Source organism: Panonychus citri, unplaced genomic scaffold, assembly GCF_014898815.1.
Source record: "Panonychus citri isolate SS breed McGregor unplaced genomic scaffold, ASM1489881v1 Contig00023, whole genome shotgun sequence".
Classification (NCBI taxonomy): Eukaryota; Metazoa; Arthropoda; class Arachnida; order Trombidiformes; family Tetranychidae; genus Panonychus; species Panonychus citri.
The window spans coordinates 1066479-1085765 of NW_026515428.1; the positions used below are offsets into that span (position 1 = coordinate 1066479).

Sequence of the window (19287 nt, forward strand, 5' to 3'; positions counted from 1 at the left end):
GTGAAGATAATTTTTATGAAATTTACTTTTATTTAAAGGCCATTGGTCGATTGGATCGCGAGGATTTCTTACCGATGTTGTGCTCCGCTAATAGCACAGATTTAGGTGCGATTCGCAGTTATGAATTGGACATTTTGCCGCAAAGTGTAAAGGTGACCCTAAGCGTGACTAAGGAATTTCGTTCTCTGCTCGTTGATGAAGATATGACGATAAGTTATCTTGGATTTATGTCTCCAGTTTATGATATTGTAACAGTTGACATGTTCGAAAGACTCGGTCGTCAAGAATTACAGATCGAAGATGATCCCTTACTATCGAGATATTTGTGTCTAAAAAGAGTGTTTATCGAAGTGACAGATCATCAGCTTAGTCATAACGAGAGAACTGAACATTTCGAGGATGACAGAAAAAGATTGGAATTAATCCTTTGCAGATGATCTTAATAATCTTCCATTCAGCTGATTACCCGATTGATTTTTATCATCGATTTTGTACTTGTCCAATTTTCCATTTTGAATTTTAAATAATTTGAACTTTCTTTTGATTGTTGTTTCAACACCAATCAAATTGAAGGTCATTTCCTCTCATCTAGTGAATCAAACACCAACCAATGAATTCAAACCGTTTTCTTGCTTATATTTATAATTAATAGTAAGAAAAACTCTGATGATGTGATTATTATGATACAATGAATGTTACAAGAGAGATAATAAAACGAAAACAATCAAATTAGATTGTTAATGTTTTCTTTTTTTTGTCGGCCTATCGAAACATTGTTTCATTCCTCCAGCGATATTGGCAAATTTAGATGTTGAAACTGTTTCCGTTGCCCAAGGAGAATCAAATTTAGTCGTATCTTGATCAACCAGGTGAGTATATTTGGTCCTTCCAGAGCGACCGAAATTTTTGACCTGCATAATTTTCGGAAGGGTCGTCTTGTCGAACTGATCTTCTAACGTTGGTTCGGCGTAATTCCTCTTGAAAATGGTCTCCTCTTGGTCCATGTAAAAAGCACCACGATGATAATATTTCTGTAGATATTTGTACTTCCCTTTTGACGCTTTATTGGTAATCACTTTGGGCCTTTTCTTCAATTCTTCTAGCCTTTCCTCTTCCGTTAGATTCCTTAATCTCTCTACTTCGGCTTTTTCCTTCATTTCAGATTCTCTTTCTTCTTTGTCTCGTTTGATTCTTTTCAATTCTCTTACCTTCCATGCTTCATATTCAATCTCTTCATCTTCATCATCGTCATTACAAGCAGCCATTGACTCGATAAATTGTTCCTCTTCCTGTTTACTTTCCTCGACAATCTCTCTCTTTGTTTCATCTTCGATAATCCTTAAAGCTTCTCGTCTCCTCTCCTCTCGCTGTTTCTTTTCAATATCAATCGTTGATTCAATGTTTTCCTCTATTCGAGCCTCCCGATGCTTCTTGGAAATGAAAACAGGCTTCAATTGTGGACCAGTATCATCTTCGTCATCTGTATATTCCTCTTCGTCACTTTCATCATCATCATCGTCATCGTCATCACTATCTCTATCTTCATCATTGTCTTCACTATCGCCATCCGAATCATCGTTGTCCAATAAATCTTCCTCTTCTCTAGCTCGCCTTCTAAGAATAGCAGCATGACGATGTTCAACTTCATCTTCGTCTTCTTCCTCATCAGAATCAACGGTACGACGAGTAGGTGCTTAGAAAATGGAACAAAATCAAATCAAAAGAATATTAATCACAAACGAACAAGAAAAAAAAAGAATAAAGAATAACAATTCTTACCTTTTACTCTGTTGTTGACTGGAGATTTTTCCACTAATGTTAATTTCTTGTCCAAATCAATTTCTTTCGCTGTAAATTGTTCAACTTGTTCTTCATCACTATCAGAAGATACATTACCAGCGTAGTGGGGAATTCTACCGGCAACATATCGTCTAACTGTTTGTTTATTAGAAGACATAATTAGAACAATTAAATTAAATCTAAAAGAGAAAAAAAATTTTCTTCTCAAAACAAAATCAAAACAAAACAAGAAAATATCATATGATCTCTTTGTTTATGTTTCGGAACTCGAAAGTAACTCCATCTGGGGGTTGATAGAATTTCTGTTTTTCTCATTCATTGTTTTTCTCTGGTTCTTGTTGGTTGCAAAACAATAGTGACAATTAGAGTATCAACCTCAATTAACCATGAATTTGTTTAATCGCCTGTCAATGAACCTTGTCTTTATTCAAAATTGTTCCATTAATTAGAAAATCATTCTACTTGATTTGGTGTCAAGTGTCAATCTTTTTGGTTCTCTTCCTTTTTCTCTTTAAAATCACAATTCCCGATGGTGATGACGAAGGTATAATATTCCCATTGATGGTTTTCTTTTTGTGCCTCTGTTAATATTTGTCTTTTTCTCTCTCTGTGTTATTGTTTTCATTTTTCTCTTTGTTTTGTTCTATTCTCTATTCTCTCTTTAACTACCTTCTTCTTTTGTCAATTCTCCTCTGAAATCTCTTTCCTTTTTTCTCTCTTGTGTTTCCCTTCTTCCTCTTCCTCTTATTCTTATTATGGTAAATTCTCTTCTTTTCTCGCCACCATTTTTGTTGATTCCATTTTCATATTAGTCTCAATTCCAATCATTTTCCTCTCTCTCTCTCTTTCTCTCTAATCTCCTTCTCTCAATTAACAAGTGGGTGGTTGTCATTCTGTCACAAATACGTTCACCTTTCTGATGAAAGTTCAATCAGTATGTTTTTTCTTGTGCCTCTCAAATTAATCTCTTTCTCTTTTCATCTTATATCATCATTAGATCTTCAGAAGTAGTAACAGTGAAGAAGAAGCTCTGATCAATCGTAAACTACACAAAGAGCTACTACTTCGAATTTTCTCTTACCTCGATGTAATTTCGCTTTGCCGTTGTGCCCAAGTATCTAAGGTAATTATTTCAATTCCATTTTCGATATTATCATGTTCGACTTTCCTTCTTTCTTTCGTTCTTCGAATTTCTTTGTTTCGACATGTCTCTTTCTCTCTTTCTCTCTACCTCCCTCTAACTCTTTTCTTTGGACTGAAGATGAAAAGATTATCTATATATCAAATAATATTCTTCAAAAAAAAAATCTTTAATGGCGGAGGCGATTAATAGAATTTTCTTCATTCGGTCAATGGTCTTTTACTCATCCATTTCATACATTATGTTTTCCTTTCATTATCTTCTCTCTCATTCCCTCACGGTATTCATGTAATCATCTTGATCACCATTTTTCATTCAATTTCTATCATGTTTAAGAATCTTTATCCTCTTCTTTCCTCCATCATGATCATTGTTTCTCTAATCTTTCTCCATTGTAACATAAAACGAAACTAGTATTGGAATATTTTGGCTCTCGATGGAAGTAACTGGCAGCAGGTTGACCTTTTCAATTTCCAAACTGACATTGAAGGTCCAGTGGTCGAAAATATATCCTCAAGATGTGGAGGTTTCCTCAAGCAACTCAGCTTACGTGGTTGCAAAGCCGTCACCGATTCAGCTCTTCGTACCTTCGCTCATAATTGTAACAATATTGAAGATCTCAATCTCAATGATTGTAAATATCTCACTGATAGGTATTGTATTATTTTCCATCTTCATAATCTTCATTAATTCTCTGATTATTTTCGAATAGAATTTTCTCCATCCCATTTTCTCTCTTCTCTACTTTCTCATGAATCTTTCTCTTCCATTTTTACTTCAGTTTCTTCACTGTCATTATCATGATTGTTAGTGATTAAGATCATCTCTCTTTTCATTATATTTCTCTCTTCTTTTTGGCTTTCTCTCTTTCTCTCTTCGTTCTTTGTTTCTTGTTTCTAGCATAAAGAAAAAGATAATCTTCATTTTATGTTTATTTTATCTCTCTCATCATCTCTCTCTCTCTCTCTCTCTCTCTCTCTCTGCTCTTTTTGTTGTATCTCAGCACTTGTGCCAGCCTTAGTAAACACTGTTCAAAGTTGACCAGTTTGAACCTTGGTTCCTGTATAGAGATTACTGACCGATCCTTAGAGGCTCTGGGCGAGGGCTGCCCTCACCTCGAGAAACTTGATATCTCTTATTGTGAAAAGGTTTCACCCTATGGGGTTACTTGTATTGCCGAAGGATGTCCAAAACTTCGTGCCTTTATCGCTATTTTATGTTACAATATCAACGATGAAGCTGTCACTCGACTTGCCAACCATTGTCATAATCTACAAGTAATTAACTTGAAAGCTTGTTGTTTAATTACTGATGAAGCGATTATCAGTTTAGCGGAAAATTGTCGAGGTTTGATTTACGTTTGTTTATCCAATTGTAATCATCTCACGGACAATTCACTGGTTGCCTTGGGTCAAAGATGTCCCAAAATACGAACTCTTGAAGTTGCCCGATGTTCCCATTTTACTGATATTGGTTATCAGGCATTGGCGAGAAATTGTCGTTCCTTGGAAAATGTTGACCTTGAGGAAAATACTCTCATTACCGATAATACCTTGGCCTATTTATCGATGGGATGTCCGAAGCTTCAAAAATTGGTAACTATTACAATCTCGTGTTCATTTCGATCGTGACTTTTTATTTTAATTGATCCGATTTTTTTTCGGTTTTTCGGTCATAAACAGAGTCTTTCTCATTGTGAACTGATCACAGATGATGGAATCCGCCATTTGAGCTCCAGTGCCTGTGCTTCTAATCACTTGACAGCTCTCGATTTGGATAACTGTCCTCTAATCACTGACACTTCTCTAGATCATCTAAACACTTGTAATAAATTGCAAAGAATTGAACTCTACGACTGTCAGTTAATTACTCGAGCTGGAATCCGTCGACTTAAGGTGAGTTTTTCTTTTTCCGAGTCATTTGGAAATTATCAACTAATTGTCTTCTTTTATCTCTTTTTCCAATAATAGAGCCATTTGCCTGATCTCAAAGTCCATGCCTACTTTGCCCCAACCACTCCACCACCTTCACAAGGAGTTGGAAGACAAAGATACTGTCGCTGTTGTGCAATCTTGTGACTAAAACTGAAACAGTGTTTCTGTTGCTAAAAAAGAAACAAAATCATTGAAATCATCAACAAAAACTATCAAAATATCAATGTAACTTTTTGTACTGCGTCTAACCCTTGATCCAATTGTTAAATTGATCACAAACTTTCATCAAGTCTTAACCATTATTTCTTGGAGTTCAAGATTTAAATGATTTAAATTATCATAAATATTATTTACAATAAATGAACAACATTTGGAGATGATCCAGTTTTACCAGCATTTGATAATTTTCCCAATTCATCAGCAATTTGAGATAAATTCAAAGGTCCCAATTTAATATCAGTCGATTGTGATGAAAATGATGACGATCCTGATGAGCTTGATGACACAGAGGAAGATATTGATGCTCTCGATGACCAGAATATATTATAATCCATTGTACGATGTTTCGTCGTAACAATAAATAACAAGAATTTAAATGAACAAGCTGAGATTGAATAACAATCAGGAAGAAACAAGAAAACGAAAATTTCGTTACGAAATGTTTGCTGATCAGGTGGTAGAAAAGAAAGTAAACAAAAAGAAAAGCGCGAAACTTGAGATCTTAGATATAAGAATATCGATAATCGTAAGTATCGATACTCGATTTTTTCGTTCTAATTTTTTTAATTGTTTCGATTTACAATTTGTAATCTAGTTGACAATTTAATTGGTTGGCTATTTTTTTTAGTTGGATGGATGAGGATTTGTTTTGTATTGGTTTTCCTAGATAATCAATTGGGTTGAGGAACAAAGGAAAGTCTTTGATGAGAGAAAATTGTTTTTAAATGTGTGTTGATGTTGTCATCTTGATTTCAACAAATTAACTTGATTGTGAAGTGATTGATTTGATTAGTGAATCATTTTAGTAACAGGCTTTTGTGATAATTGATTTTCCATTCATGTAAATATAATAGACAATTGATTACGATGAGAAATAGATGATTGAAGTTTGTTTTTTCTGCTTATTTTGAAGTAGAATCCACAACAATTCTAACAATTGGGAGCTTGGAAGGATTGTTTAAGTTGATTAAGATGATGATGAGAATCTGTTTGATGAGATACGAAATTAAATTTGATTTGTTAATCAAAACTTTAAAAGCAAGAAAGACATCGACCCAAATCTCCGACCGGTGAATAAACGTTAACAGCACAAAAAGAGCAGAACTGATTTTTACATTGACCACAATTAATTAAACACGAATCACATATTGAGTGTTCACAGAAATTACATCTAATTGTAGAATCAGGTTTAAGAATTAATTTCTTTTTACAAATACGACATTTAACATCTTTATTGTTCTCCAAAGAATCCGAACAATTGACTGATGATGGTGACCATAGTTTCTTTGCTCCTTCACGAAGAATTAAACTTAAGGTAGAGACTTTGATAGAAAAGAACAAAAATTCAAAATTAATCAGTTAAAAAAGCAAATTAGATGACAATTAAATTAGTAAATCAAAATGAGAAAATAAAAACATTAAACCAAATCCAAAAGTCTTACCTGATTTTAAGGGAATTAAATTCTGATTTGTACACATTCTTTTGATTGTTAAATCACCATCATCATCTAAATATTTTCGTTTAACCATAATTGTCAAAACAAATTACAATTTAATTACAATTAAACAAAAAAAATCGTTCAAAGTGTTGATTAAATTTTCAGAATTTTTTTCTCCAAAACAACTGATTGATATTCGATACCGAGTATCAGATATTCGGGTATCCGATATTCTCATTTGATTGGATTGTGACAGTGAAAGTGACCAACATTTCAAAAAAAGTCGAACCTCGTTCAATAATAATGAGCGGGATGATGATTCCGTGTGCTCAACCATCGCCAGGTAACCTCACCCACCTCAGCAATTGTTAATAACTCAAATTTACCTGCATGGATTTACTGTACAAGATACTCGGATAGACCTTCATCAGGTAATGGTAATAATAATTGAATTTAGTTTAGGTGATCATCTCTTGGTGTTATCATTTAGTGAATTGAAAGTATTTAATATTCAACTGATAATTACCTGTGCCTTTGAATATACCAGTTGAAACTAATTTTCTCTTTATGTTTTACTTTCTCGTAAAGGTCCAAGATCGAGAAAATTAAGAAAAAAGGACAAAAAAGCCGACGAGAAAAGGCCTCGAACAGCGTTCACAGCCGAGCAATTAGCGCGATTGAAGCAAGAATTCAATGATAACAAGTAAGTAACAATTGAAACAATTTGTTTTTCCTCTTTTCTTGTTAATCTCTAAATCATCGAAACTAATTGTCAATTGATTGTCTTTCTTTCTCCATCCTTTGATGACAATTGTGTTACAGATATTTAAATGATAAACGTCGTCAAGCATTGGCACGAGATCTTAAGCTAAATGAATCTCAGATTAAAATTTGCTAGTTCCCTGTTTTATCTAAATTAAAATTTAATCATTAGATTTTCAGAATTTTTTTTCCAAAACAACTGATTGATATTCGATACCGAGTATCAGATATTCGCGTATCCGATATTCTCATGTGTTGTTTTTGTTTTTATTTTAATTTGGTGATTTAATTTACTTTTTTTTCCTTGTTGATTAATATGTAATCTTTGTAAAATGATTAAATCATCTAGATTGTTAATTAGACCATTAGGTTGGAAGATTAGACCTGAAAGTGTTCAAAGTAAACTAAATTGTCAATGTAATTTGTCATCAATTTTATTGTCACCATTTGGTTACCGGTTTCTTCATTCATCTAAATTGTTAAATGTTAAATTGTCTTCGAATTGGTTTTCATCGTCATCTAAATCAAAATATGAAAATAATCCTAATTTAAAGAAGAAAACTCGTGTTATTGAAATTTGGCAAGGAATGAAACCTAAAGATTTAGCTGAAGCAATTGGATTAACTGTTGATCAAGTTTATGAGCTGATGAATTTGTCAAACATTAAATGGATTAATTCAATTGAAGATATTAAAATTATGTTGGCTAAGCTTAATTATCGGTTTACTATTGTTAAAGCTCCAACGATTGACCTTGAACCTGAAGAAGAGAATATTCTATCTACTATTGAGAGATTAAAATCACCTAATGGTAAAGATTTTAAACCAAGACCACCGATTGTTACAATTATGGGTCATGTTGATCATGGAAAGACAACTTTATTAGATTCACTGAGGAAAAGTCAAATTGTTCAGTCAGAATTTGGTGGAATCACTCAACACATTGGTGCTTTTGCAGTTTCTTTGGGTGAGTTGTGAAAACTTTTCTCGAAAATCTTTTCCTTTCCTCAATCGTTACATTTGCATTTCCATAAACACAATCAAATATCATTTTGTTTTAATTTCTTTGCTCTTACCTTGCTGATTATCAATTCAGACGATGGTGTTACCAGAATCAATCAATACGATCCAACGATGGTGAAAAAAATAGTGACCTTTTTGGATACTCCTGGACACGCAGCGTTTTCATCCATGCGACAAAGAGGTGCTAACGCGACCGACATTGTGGTCTTAGTGGTTGCCGCTGATGATGGAGTAATGGAGCAAACAATTGAATCAATTAAATATGCTCAAAATGCCGATGTACCGATAATCGTGGCCGTTAATAAGATTGATAAAGTAGATGATGTTGATGCTACTTTGAAAAGAATTCGTATTGAACTAAATGTTCATGGTATTTTAACTGAAGCCGATGGAGGGGATTGTCAAGTTGTCACAATTTCTGCTCTTAAAGGTGAAGGATTAAGAGAATTGAAAGAGGCCATTTTAGCGCTCGCCGAAACCTTGGAATTGTCATCACCTTATGATGGCGGTGTTTATGGTACTGTCATCGAGTCTCGAATTGATCCACATCGAGGTAAAACGGCGACAATTCTAATCAAACAAGGAACGCTAACCAAAGGGTCTTACATTTTGGCCGGTGAATTAAGTTATTGTAGAGTTCGAGCCATGTTTGACGAGCAAACTCGACCCTTACCGAATACTAGTCCCGGTTTTGCGAGTCAAGTAATCGGGTGGAGGGAAGATGATCTACCCGAAGCGGGCGATACTGTCCATCAATTTCCCGATGAAAAGTCACTTCGAGAAGTAATTAAAAAAGCCAAGTCTCTTCAAAGTAAACAGAAAGCCTTTTATGACGCTGCCGCTGCGGCCGAAAAAAATGCCCTAGAACGAGATTCTTATGTGGAAAAACGTAAGGCCAACCTAGAGGCCAAAATACCCTTTTGGTACACCAAATATAAAGGTCCAAAAGTGAAAACTTTCATCGACGATCCCGATGAACCATTTAAAATACGATTATGTATAAAAGCCGATGTTCATGGAAGCACCGAAGTGCTATTAGATGTTATCGATAGTTATCCAAATGATTCGAGTAAAGTTAAACTTGACCTGATTCATTATGGTGTTGGTACCGTTACCGAAAACGACATTGAACTTGCCTCGTGTTTCAAAAACTCGGTCATCTATGCATTTAATGTTCCACTTTCGAGTAAAATTTTTAACCTTGCCAAAGAATCGGGGGTTAAAATTAAATCTTTCAATGTAATTTATCATTTTGTCGATGATTTAATCAAATCAATTAGTGATCTTATACCCGAACAAGATGCTGAAGTTTTAATTGGTGAAGCTTTGGTTCAGAAACAATTTCTTATTGATGAGAAACGCCGTTCGATACCAGTGGCCGGTTGTCGTTGTACCAAAGGTCCAATTTTAAAGGAAAATTGTTTTTATAAAATTGTTCGTGATAATAAAACAATCGTAACTGGATTAACACTTTCACAAATGAAACACCTTAAAGAAGATGTTAAAACAATCGAGGTTAATTTTGAATGTGGACTCAAATTTTCCAATTTACCGGAAAATTTTAATTTCCAACCATCGGACATTTTAATTTGTTATAAATTGAAAAAAGTTAAACCAACATGTAAATGGCGACCCCCTGGTTTCTAGTCTCAAACAATTAGCTAATCATTACAACAATTAACTCAGCCAATTGGATTTTCTATTCACATATGGATTTCTAATTATTTTTAGAGTAAAATTTGTACAAATAGACAAACATTATTACAATTAAATCTGAAACAATTTTCCAAGTTAATTATCAATTCGTTAACTTAACATCGTTAATAATAAAGCACTCGGCATAAGTATCAATTGATTAAATTAATCGTCATCACAATTAGTAAAACAATTTAAAACGCATCAACAATAAGCACAAACAAAAATCAGCAATCATTTTGTTTCAATCAAAAGTACCATTTGAAGTGATTAAAAATTAATTATCTGAACAACCATAAACAATTTGTTACCACAAGTAAATCCTCGAGTTAATTACTTAATTAATTGTATTGACCAATAGATGAGTTTCTTGACCACTAGAAATATTTATCACTTGATTGTCTTCACAGGGTATCAGTCAAAAAATTGATTCGATCTGAATTAAAAAACGTTAACTTCACACAGAAACTGAATTGCAAATAAAAACACTCAAAATTTCATCATCAATCAATTAGAAAAGCAATTAACTTAATCGTATTTTTTTTCACCGAGTGGAAAGATAAGCCAGTAGATGTCGCTACTTATGTTCTTTTTGTTTTTTCAGTTAAATTAATTCAAATGTTCATTTTGTTTCTGTGTTTAAATTACTCATTGTGAACGTTTTTAGCTTTTTAATTTATAAGAGAATTTATTTAATTATTTACTAATTGTGATTTCTAATTAATCTATTCAACTATTAAGGTTAATTAATAATCGAAATCATTTTAAAATCATGGAGGCTTTTGAAAAGATGGAGAAAATTGGTGAAGGTAAAGTAGATTGAGTAGCTTTTTTTTTCTTTTCTTTTAATTTCTTCTCCTACTTTCTTTCTGTGATTTCTTTTTTTAATTGTGTTTTTTTTTCTGTTCAACGGTTAATTCGTGTGTTAATTGATTTCTGATTAGGTACTTATGGTGTTGTTTATAAAGCTCGAGTTCGTAAATCTGATGCTGTTGTTGCTTTGAAAAAAATTCGCTTAGAAAATGAAGATGAAGGTGTCCCGCCAACTGCTATCAGAGAAATTACTCTTCTTAAAGAGTTGGTTCATCCGAATGTTGTTTAGTAAGTTTGATTAATTTCTTTTAATTTTTCTTATTCTATTTCTATAATTGACCTGTTTTCTTTTTTATTCCTTTAATTTTAAAGCTTAAAGGATGTTATCATGCAAGAGAATAGACTTTATCTTGTCTTTGAATTTTTAACTATGGACTTGAAAAAATATCTTGACAGTTTACCAGATAATAAGATGATGGACAAAATGTTGGTAAAAGTAAGTACGATGAAGATAAATTTAGATTAATTCTTTTCAATTTATTTCTATTTTTACAATTCTTTCAATTTGTTCTTTATATCTTGTTCTTCTTTCCCAGAGTTACCTTTATCAAATCATGCAAGCGCTTATGTTTTGTCACCAAAGGAGAGTGATCCATCGTGATTTAAAACCTCACAATCTTTTATTAGATTCTAAAGGAATTATTAAATTAGCAGATTTTGGATTGGCTCGTGCATTTGGTATACCTGTTCGTCCATATACTCATGAAGTAGTTACTCTTTGGTATCGGGCTCCTGAAGTTTTATTAAATTCTGAACGTTATTCTACTTCATTGGATATCTGGTCAGTCGGATGCATTTTTGCAGAAATGGCCACAAAGCGACCATTATTTAGAGGAGATTCAGAAATAGATCAACTGTTCCGAATTTTTAGGTTGGTAAACAATCAAATTAATATCTTTTTTCCATCATAATCAATGTGTTTCTTTTTCTTTTATGACAGAGTTTTGGGTACACCCACAGAATCAACATGGCCTGGAGTCTCGAAATTACCAGCATATAAAAGTCATTTCCCTTGTTGGAAAGAAAATATTCTCAACTCATTTGCACCAATGATCGGCGAAACTGGAGATGACCTTCTAAAAGTAAATTTCTTTCCATGATCTTTAATCGACTCTTAATCTCATTTTCTAATCTTGTTTTCTTATTCTCTCTCCATTTCTCTTAATCTCAGTTGATGCTTATCTATGATCCTCACAGGAGAATCTCAGCTAAAGCTTCAGTTATTCATCCCTATTTTAAAGATTTGGACATTTCGAAACTACCAGATTATACTGCCGAATATTAATTGCTGACAATTCCAGTCAAACATTCCAATTACAATCAAAACAATATTACGCAACACAACACAAAGTCACATTCATTTGATCATCATGATTAATACAATTGTCGCAGTTTTGGTAACACACACACTCACGAAAAATGGCCTTCCAACCAATTAACTTTCCCAAGTCACACAATTTTCACAATCCAATCAAATTAATAAGAAAACCACTTAAAACAAAATTATATTTAACTCCATTAATCATCTTAGATCACTTTTAGCGAAATTATAATTATTATTTTTCGAGATACCAAAGCTAGTCCATGGACCGGCCAATGGGACTGGCAATTTGTCGGAAACTTATTGGTCAGTGATGAACATAAACTGACCAACTTGTTGAGTATCTAATTGTTTTTACGTTGAAAAGACTTAAAAAAGAGCGAGACCAATTAACACTGTCAAAGATTTCCAATAAATCGGCACCAAATTAAAGCCACCAAATTAATAACTATTTTTAACTAAATTTTGTAAAACGCATTTCTTTCAATTTAACTATGGAAATTAATTGTGATACAATTTTAGTCACAATTAGTTTGCTCGATAAATAGACTCGAAATTTTTACTCTCACATTGAGTGAATTTTGTTTCCAAATTTAGATTTGGGTTTGGTTCCCATTTTAATCATTGACACAATTCATATTCTCACTAATTATTAACCATTGAATGTGTTCAGAGTTGATTGTTTTAAATCAATTCTCTACAATTAACCAATGTGATAGTTTTCTTGATTCTGTTTTGAAATTTACTTTCTTCTTCCTCTTGGTTAACCTGATAATCTTTGAATCTCCAACTCGCTTTGTTTTTTTACACGTGAACGAAACAAATATACTTGATTATCAACCAATTTTCTGTAAATTGTCGACTGTTAATCCACTACAATTAAGATGGAAGATCTTAAATCGATGCTCGAAACACTCATGGAATCCGGAATTTCAGTTGAACCTCCTGCTTGTCAATTCTCAGATTTAATTGATCCCGAATTGAAACATCACATGTCATTAGTTTATAAGTATTACATTAATGAGAAATTCAGGTAAATATTAATTGTTGTTAATTGAAGAAAACCAATTTACTGATTTACTTGATTTCCAGGGAAAATGTTACAGAAGGTTTTCTCAAGCTTCCCAATGAGATTTTCATGAAATCGGATGAACGAGCTGAACGATATCGGAAAAAAGGAAATGAACTTTACAACAAGAATAATTATCAAGAATCTCTGAGAGCATATAATGAGGTGAATTTTGGTTAGAATTTCATTTTTTTCATCTTACATATTGTTATTATCTTTATCCCCTCAGGCTGTTGCTGTGGCTTCTTGGGAATCTCGTCCATCTGATGGACTAAACACCGAACTGACCTTAGCGTTTTCGAACCGATCAATGTGCCTTCTCAAGCTTAATCGTTACCAAGAAGCTTTGGTCGATATTGACCTCGCTTTGGCTCATGTTTCCACCGAACAATTAACAAAGAAGCTAAATTACCGTCGAAATGAATGTCTGAACCATTTAAAATCGTCAACGATCATCGACAAAAAACAAGAGAGCCCATTGGTGTCCAAGATAACATGGAATGAGAAAATGACCTCCGCCGTTGCATGCGAACCATTAAATCAATTGGATTTAGTTTTTCAAGAGAATCCGGAACTTTCTCTATTGAGAAAAGATTTTTATTTTACCCGATGTTTTAATTGTTTCGAACAATTTGACTTAATTATTCCCTGTCGAGGCTGTAATCAAGTTAAATTCTGTTCGTATCAGTGTTCACTTGATTCTTGGAATTCTGGTCATCATCATTTCTGTCACTTCTTGTCTCTATTTGATCATCTAAAGAACAAGGAAATTTTCAAAATTCCTCCTCTTCTGGCCTGTCAATCAATCCTTCAATTAGACACTCGATCAACATTTAAATCTATTCGAGAAGGAAATTTACCTGAGATGATAAGAAACATTTCCATCTCCACCATTGAGGCCGATAAATTGGACAAAATGGCCGAAACAGCCGCTCATCTATTGACCTACTTCACGGTAATCAAAAGGTTACCAATCAAAAATGATTCAGTTCCATGGAGATATGATATTGAATTGTTCGGAGGTTTATTGTTAATGTATCTCAGGAAAGTTGAATTAGATGGACGATTAGTTAATTCAACTGAATTGGCTAAACCTTTTGATCCTGATGAGTTTTATTATCTCGATGATAAAGTAACTGGCTACGCAATTTACAAGCAATTAAAACAATTGCCTCATAATTGTGATCCAAATGTAACAATTGGCTTATTTAAAGGACGAACTGTTAATTTGAGAGCAATTAGACAAATTAATCAAGGTGAACCCATTCAACTGGATTATGGTGTTAATTGTAAACTGTTTACACTCAAGGAAAGGTCAAACTTTTTGACAAATTTTGGACTCAAGTGTAATTGTGATTCGTGTGTCCAACTGGTCCAGCCTCGGGCTAAGTGTTACCTGTGTCCAGTTTGTTCAGGTCCAGTTTTAATTGAAGATGAGACAAATATTTGCCTTAATTGTTCACAGGTTAATCTACTTAATCGTGATGAGATTAATATTGAACTTGATGCTTGTCTTTACAACTATCGTCAGGCTAATTTAGCTTTAATTAATCGTGAACCTGATATAATTAAAGCGGAAGATTATCTATTAGATTGTTATCGAAAATTGAGAAAAATTTGCTATCCAACTAATCACAATTTAACTAATATATTTGATCGTTTATCTTATTGTTATAAGAAATTGAGAAAATATAAATTATCATTGATTTACTCAGAAAGAGCTGTTAATTGTTTCAACGAATCTAATCATATATTAGATAGATTAAGAGTTAATTGTTTCTTTAATCTATTGGATAGACAAAGAAATTTTCTAATTTGGTGTAATAAACTAAATCAATTTGATTCCCCTGAATTTCAGGAGATTTACAATCAAACCAAACAATCAATTGAAATGAATCTAAATGAAGCTTATCGATTAATTGTCGCAATTGATTTTAAACTTGATTATTATCATTCGATAATCAACAAAATCGAAACAGATTTGAAACAATATAATCTCATTCTCTAGTGGAATAACCATCGTTTTAACCAACACAATTAACAGAAGAAAACCAAAACTAATCAATCATAACAATTAACCTTTTAAACGATAAGAAAACTTTTCAATCAATTTCTCGATCTCGATCACGAACTTTAAACAATTAAACTTCACCAACGATTCTCAATTCTTAAAATCTTCTCCAACAATCAATGTACGTGTATGTGTTTACTATTTAAAGAGAAAAAAAATAGAAAAATAAACAATCACAATTAGAATTACGATTAATTTGTTTCGATTTTTTTTTCCATTTGAAAATCAAAAATTCTGCCAAAAAGGTGAACCTCAAAGCCTTTGATCCTCAAGGTGGAGCTCAAGTGGTTAAGTCATCAAGTCGATCGGAATTGTAATTATGTGAGTTAATTATCTCGTTGTCAACAATGGTTAATTTGATTGTTTCTTTAACATTTAATTGTAATTGAAATGTGTCTTTCTTCATTGTTCATCCCTGTCTCTCATCATCATTCTCCCCATCATAATCATTCATCTTCTACCTGCCGTTTATTGTTTGTATCCAAATGTTTAAACCTACATTTAGTATTAATAAACTACATTTGATGATTGGATACATTTTGTTTTCGTTTAATAGAAGATCATGTTTTCAGCATTAAAACGTCTTGTTGGCAATCAAAATGATTCTAAACCTGGACTTGAGAATGTTTTCAATCAAGTTAATTGTCCTGGAAGAAATAATGTCCAACCAATGGGACATCATTTGCAACGAAAATTTGCCAAAGGAGTTCAGTATAACAGTAAGTAGAATTTGTTTTTTTTATTCTATTCTCTTTTCTTGTTGTTTTTGTTTTCTTCTCTCCATTTTGATGTTGGCAAAAGTGGTTTATGATTCTCCATTTTTAAACTGTCAAAATTGTTTAACCTTCTTTTTCATTTTGCTAATTGTACTAACTACACCTGAAAGAAATCAGGTTAAAAAGGTTTATCTTTTTCATTTATGATTGAATGATTTTAATTGCTTCTCCAAATTAGGGTATTGTTAATTATTATTGCATCTCATGTGAAGGTGTTGATTTTTTTTCTGATTACAATTTATCATCATCCAACCATCTCCTTCTTTTCCATTGTTTTTAATAGATAATATTACTTATTAATTCAATTGTTTTCTCTTTTACTTTTCTTTTGTTCTTCAGTGAAAATTATTCTCAAAGGTGATCGTAATGTTGGTAAAACATGTCTTTTCATGAGATTACAAGGGAAACAATTTGTTGATGAATATACACCAACGGAAGAGATTCAGGTAATTATTTATGTGATCAATTGTTCGTTCAACTGAATTAACATTTGTTTTTGTTTTCTTTTCTTTCATTAGGTTGCAAGTATCCAATGGAATTATAAAGCTACCGATGATATCGTTAAAGTTGAAGTTTGGGATATTGTTGATAAAGGGAAAAAACGAGCCCAAATTGATGGGCTTAAATTGAATAATGAAAAACCCAACGCTTCCACTGTTACAAATGAAACGGAATCATCAGCATCAGAATTAGCCTTAGATGCTGAATTTATTGATGTTTATAAGGGAACCAATGGTGTCATCATGATGCTCGATATGACCAAAGCCTGGACATTTGATTATGTTCAAAGAGAATTACCTAAAGTACCTTCTAACATTCCAGTTTTGGTTCTTTCTAATCATCGAGATATGGGTCACCATAGAGCGGTAACCGAAGATCAAGTACGAATGTTTATCAGTAATCTTGAAAGGTCCAATGGTCCAGGTCAAGTTCGATATGCTGAAGCTTCCATGAGAAATGGTTTTGGTTTAAGATTTTTGCACAAATTTTTTAATCTCCCCTTCCTTCATTTACAACGGGAAACACTATTGAAACAATTGGAAACCAATACTGAAGAAATCACCGCAACTTGTCAAGAATTAGATGTCCTACAAGAAGCCGATGAATCGGATTATGATCGTTTCCTGGACAATTTAACCAACAAGCGAAGACAAATCGCCGATCAATTATCTCAAATACCAGTTACCTCAACCAATGGTAATTATCATAATAATGTAAATGGACCACCAAGAAGTATGTCCATGCCCGCAGATCTGACCTTAAGAAAATCTCCGTCGATTGGAACTGATCTTATCCGACCAACACCAAGTATTATTATTGGAGCAACCAAACCAATAAATTTAAAAGATGGTAAAGTAATACCTCCCTCATTAAGTAAAACAAATTTAGCTGCTATGGCTGGTAAAATGAGTGCCAATGAATCAACAATTAGCAATACAAATGGAATCAAGTCAAATGAAAACAGTGAAATAATCAGTGATGAAGATCGTTTAAATTTACGAACTTTCCTCGAAGAGCAACCTCAAGATTTTAAATTACCTGATGAACTCTCTCAACTCGCCGAAGAAGATGAAAGGTAAATCCTATTCACAAATATACTCTCATTTACAATTTACTAATTGTTAATATTATTTACTATTCTCTTAATATGTTTCTAGTGATGATGATAAGGCAGCTAATCCAATGGTTTCTGGTTATCAGGCTGAACTTGATCCTGAAGATAAATTTCCAGAATCTGATAATGTCATTTTAACGGAACAAATTATTACAAAGCCAGTGACCAGTAATCATTTTAAAAAGAACGAAGAAATTGAAATTAAGATGACCAACAAAGAAATAAAAGAAGAGATTAAAGGAATACCCAAAGAATTAGAAAAGTCAAACAATCAAACAGAAGCAATTTTTGTACCTGAGAAAATTTTACCAACAATCAATCATCAGCTGAAATCACAATTAGAACCATCTAATAGTGAGATTAAATCGACAAAGAATGTAACCTCTTCATCTTCATCGAAAAACAAAAAGGTTAAAGAAAAGGTGAAAACGACGAAAGAGAAAAAGAAGATGAAAAAAAGATCGAATACATTTAATGAAGAAGATGAAGAAAATCGTCGATTGGAAGAGTTTCTCGGATCCGATTGTGATACAATTAACAGTAATCGAGCAGCAAATGAATATGAAACATTATAACCTAAAAGTTTTGGGAAAACAAAATCAAGGAAACACAATTTAACCAAAGCAATTAAATGGTTGATTCCTTTTTTCAATTGTATCTGTGATTATCTTGGATGAAAAGGATCTCGTTGAATCTAAAATCGACCATCATATTATCATCTTAAACAAATCATGGGCTAGTTTGGTTTCTATTTTAGACACTTATCATCTTCCTCTGTTTCTACTTTCTCCTCATCATTAACTACAAAAGTAACAGAAAAATCTCATCTCGTCCTTTACATAATTCAAACCAGGAAAACACCAACATCACCACCGCCATCAAAATATCATCTAAATCAATTGATTGTTTCCATTCAAATGTGAATTTTGAATCAAAACCCTGGAGCAATTGATTAGTATTCAATCAAACATGGACCATAATTACCCAGTCTTCACATCAGTAGCACCAATTGGATTAACCGTTAGTGTCCACATCGGAGTGATTGGTGTCAGTGGTGATGTCGGTGTCACAACAGTTAACAATTAGATCCCGAAAACCCACTCGAAAGTACCAAAATTAGCAGATCAAAGCTCCAATATCAATTCATCTATTAAACTGTGACAATTACCTAAGTAAATGTTTGTATCTAGATGAATGGAAATCTTTTAATTTTAATTTGTTTAATTGTGTCTCTTTAAAAGCACAAACACTCTTTTCATTTCCCATGATTTGAATTGATATTTGATTCGTTTTGCCGTTGAACTCATTAACGGCAGAGATAATTAATCACAAATTCGATCATTTGTCTCTTCATCCTCACTGGTTAATTTACTAATTTTAATTATTGATTGTAAATATTTGATCATCTTATTTACCCACCATTCAGGCGTTTTTTTCAACTTTTATTTATAGCAATTTATGGATCTAATCTCTCGCAATTAATGTTTATATAAAAGCAACAACAACAAAAGTTAATCGTGGTTAATAAACTTACCTGCAATTGTCAATCT

General features: G+C 32.8%; 8 protein-coding genes across 9 annotated transcripts; 6 read left to right on the forward strand and 2 right to left on the reverse strand.

Moving 5' to 3' along the window:
• Positions 1 to 615: 615 nt before the first annotated feature.
• On the reverse strand, positions 616 to 2023 carry LOC128395424 (microfibrillar-associated protein 1-like). The gene is made up of 2 exons (XM_053355856.1): positions 1780 to 2023; positions 616 to 1693 (listed from the first exon to the last, which is right to left on the reverse strand). Exons 1-2 carry the CDS (start codon positions 1955 to 1957, stop codon positions 738 to 740), a joined length of 1134 nt encoding a protein of 377 aa, XP_053211831.1. The 5' UTR covers positions 1958 to 2023; the 3' UTR covers positions 616 to 737.
• A 116-nt stretch (positions 2024 to 2139) lies between these two features.
• LOC128395393 (F-box/LRR-repeat protein 20-like) lies at positions 2140 to 5255 on the forward strand. 2 transcript variants are annotated; one of them, XM_053355816.1, is made up of 6 exons: positions 2140 to 2344; positions 2798 to 2923; positions 3356 to 3594; positions 3945 to 4536; positions 4624 to 4836; positions 4912 to 5255. In XM_053355816.1, the coding sequence occupies exons 1-6, from the start codon at positions 2330 to 2332 to the stop codon at positions 5017 to 5019; spliced, it is 1293 nt and encodes a 430-aa protein (XP_053211791.1). In that variant the 5' UTR covers positions 2140 to 2329; the 3' UTR covers positions 5020 to 5255. The 2 variants fall into 2 exon arrangements, with proteins under 2 accessions (XP_053211791.1, XP_053211799.1); XM_053355824.1 differs by lacking the exon at positions 2140 to 2344 and adding an exon at positions 2406 to 2558.
• A 383-nt stretch (positions 5256 to 5638) lies between these two features.
• Positions 5639 to 6733, reverse strand: LOC128395470 (uncharacterized). The gene is made up of 2 exons (XM_053355902.1): positions 6537 to 6733; positions 5639 to 6416 (listed from the first exon to the last, which is right to left on the reverse strand). The coding sequence occupies exons 1-2, from the start codon at positions 6622 to 6624 to the stop codon at positions 6127 to 6129; spliced, it is 378 nt and encodes a 125-aa protein (XP_053211877.1). The 5' UTR covers positions 6625 to 6733; the 3' UTR covers positions 5639 to 6126.
• Positions 6734 to 6852: 119 nt separating this feature from the next.
• On the forward strand, positions 6853 to 7495 carry LOC128396626 (segmentation polarity homeobox protein engrailed-like; the record flags this gene model as incomplete). The annotated part of the gene is made up of 3 exons (XM_053357239.1): positions 6853 to 6964; positions 7122 to 7236; positions 7356 to 7495. Coding segments are annotated over 3 exons (303 nt in total), but the record flags the coding sequence as incomplete, so codon positions are not given.
• A 119-nt stretch (positions 7496 to 7614) lies between these two features.
• Positions 7615 to 10112, forward strand: LOC128395336 (translation initiation factor IF-2, mitochondrial-like). The gene is made up of 2 exons (XM_053355752.1): positions 7615 to 8261; positions 8391 to 10112. Exons 1-2 carry the CDS (start codon positions 7628 to 7630, stop codon positions 9962 to 9964), a joined length of 2208 nt encoding a protein of 735 aa, XP_053211727.1. The 5' UTR covers positions 7615 to 7627; the 3' UTR covers positions 9965 to 10112.
• Positions 10113 to 10637: 525 nt separating this feature from the next.
• Positions 10638 to 12669, forward strand: LOC128395435 (cyclin-dependent kinase 1-A-like). Its single transcript, XM_053355866.1, has 6 exons — positions 10638 to 10821; positions 10957 to 11113; positions 11198 to 11321; positions 11422 to 11756; positions 11826 to 11967; positions 12057 to 12669. Exons 1-6 carry the CDS (start codon positions 10785 to 10787, stop codon positions 12168 to 12170), a joined length of 909 nt encoding a protein of 302 aa, XP_053211841.1. The 5' UTR covers positions 10638 to 10784; the 3' UTR covers positions 12171 to 12669.
• Positions 12670 to 12803: 134 nt separating this feature from the next.
• On the forward strand, positions 12804 to 15537 carry LOC128395343 (uncharacterized). The gene is made up of 3 exons (XM_053355757.1): positions 12804 to 13239; positions 13299 to 13440; positions 13505 to 15537. Exons 1-3 carry the CDS (start codon positions 13091 to 13093, stop codon positions 15281 to 15283), a joined length of 2070 nt encoding a protein of 689 aa, XP_053211732.1. The 5' UTR covers positions 12804 to 13090; the 3' UTR covers positions 15284 to 15537.
• LOC128395384 (rab-like protein 6) lies at positions 15327 to 19284 on the forward strand. The gene is made up of 5 exons (XM_053355805.1): positions 15327 to 15467; positions 15592 to 16065; positions 16462 to 16568; positions 16641 to 17698; positions 17781 to 19284. The coding sequence occupies exons 2-5, from the start codon at positions 15909 to 15911 to the stop codon at positions 18310 to 18312; spliced, it is 1854 nt and encodes a 617-aa protein (XP_053211780.1). The 5' UTR covers positions 15327 to 15467; positions 15592 to 15908; the 3' UTR covers positions 18313 to 19284.
• The last annotated feature ends 3 nt before the right edge of the window (positions 19285 to 19287 follow it).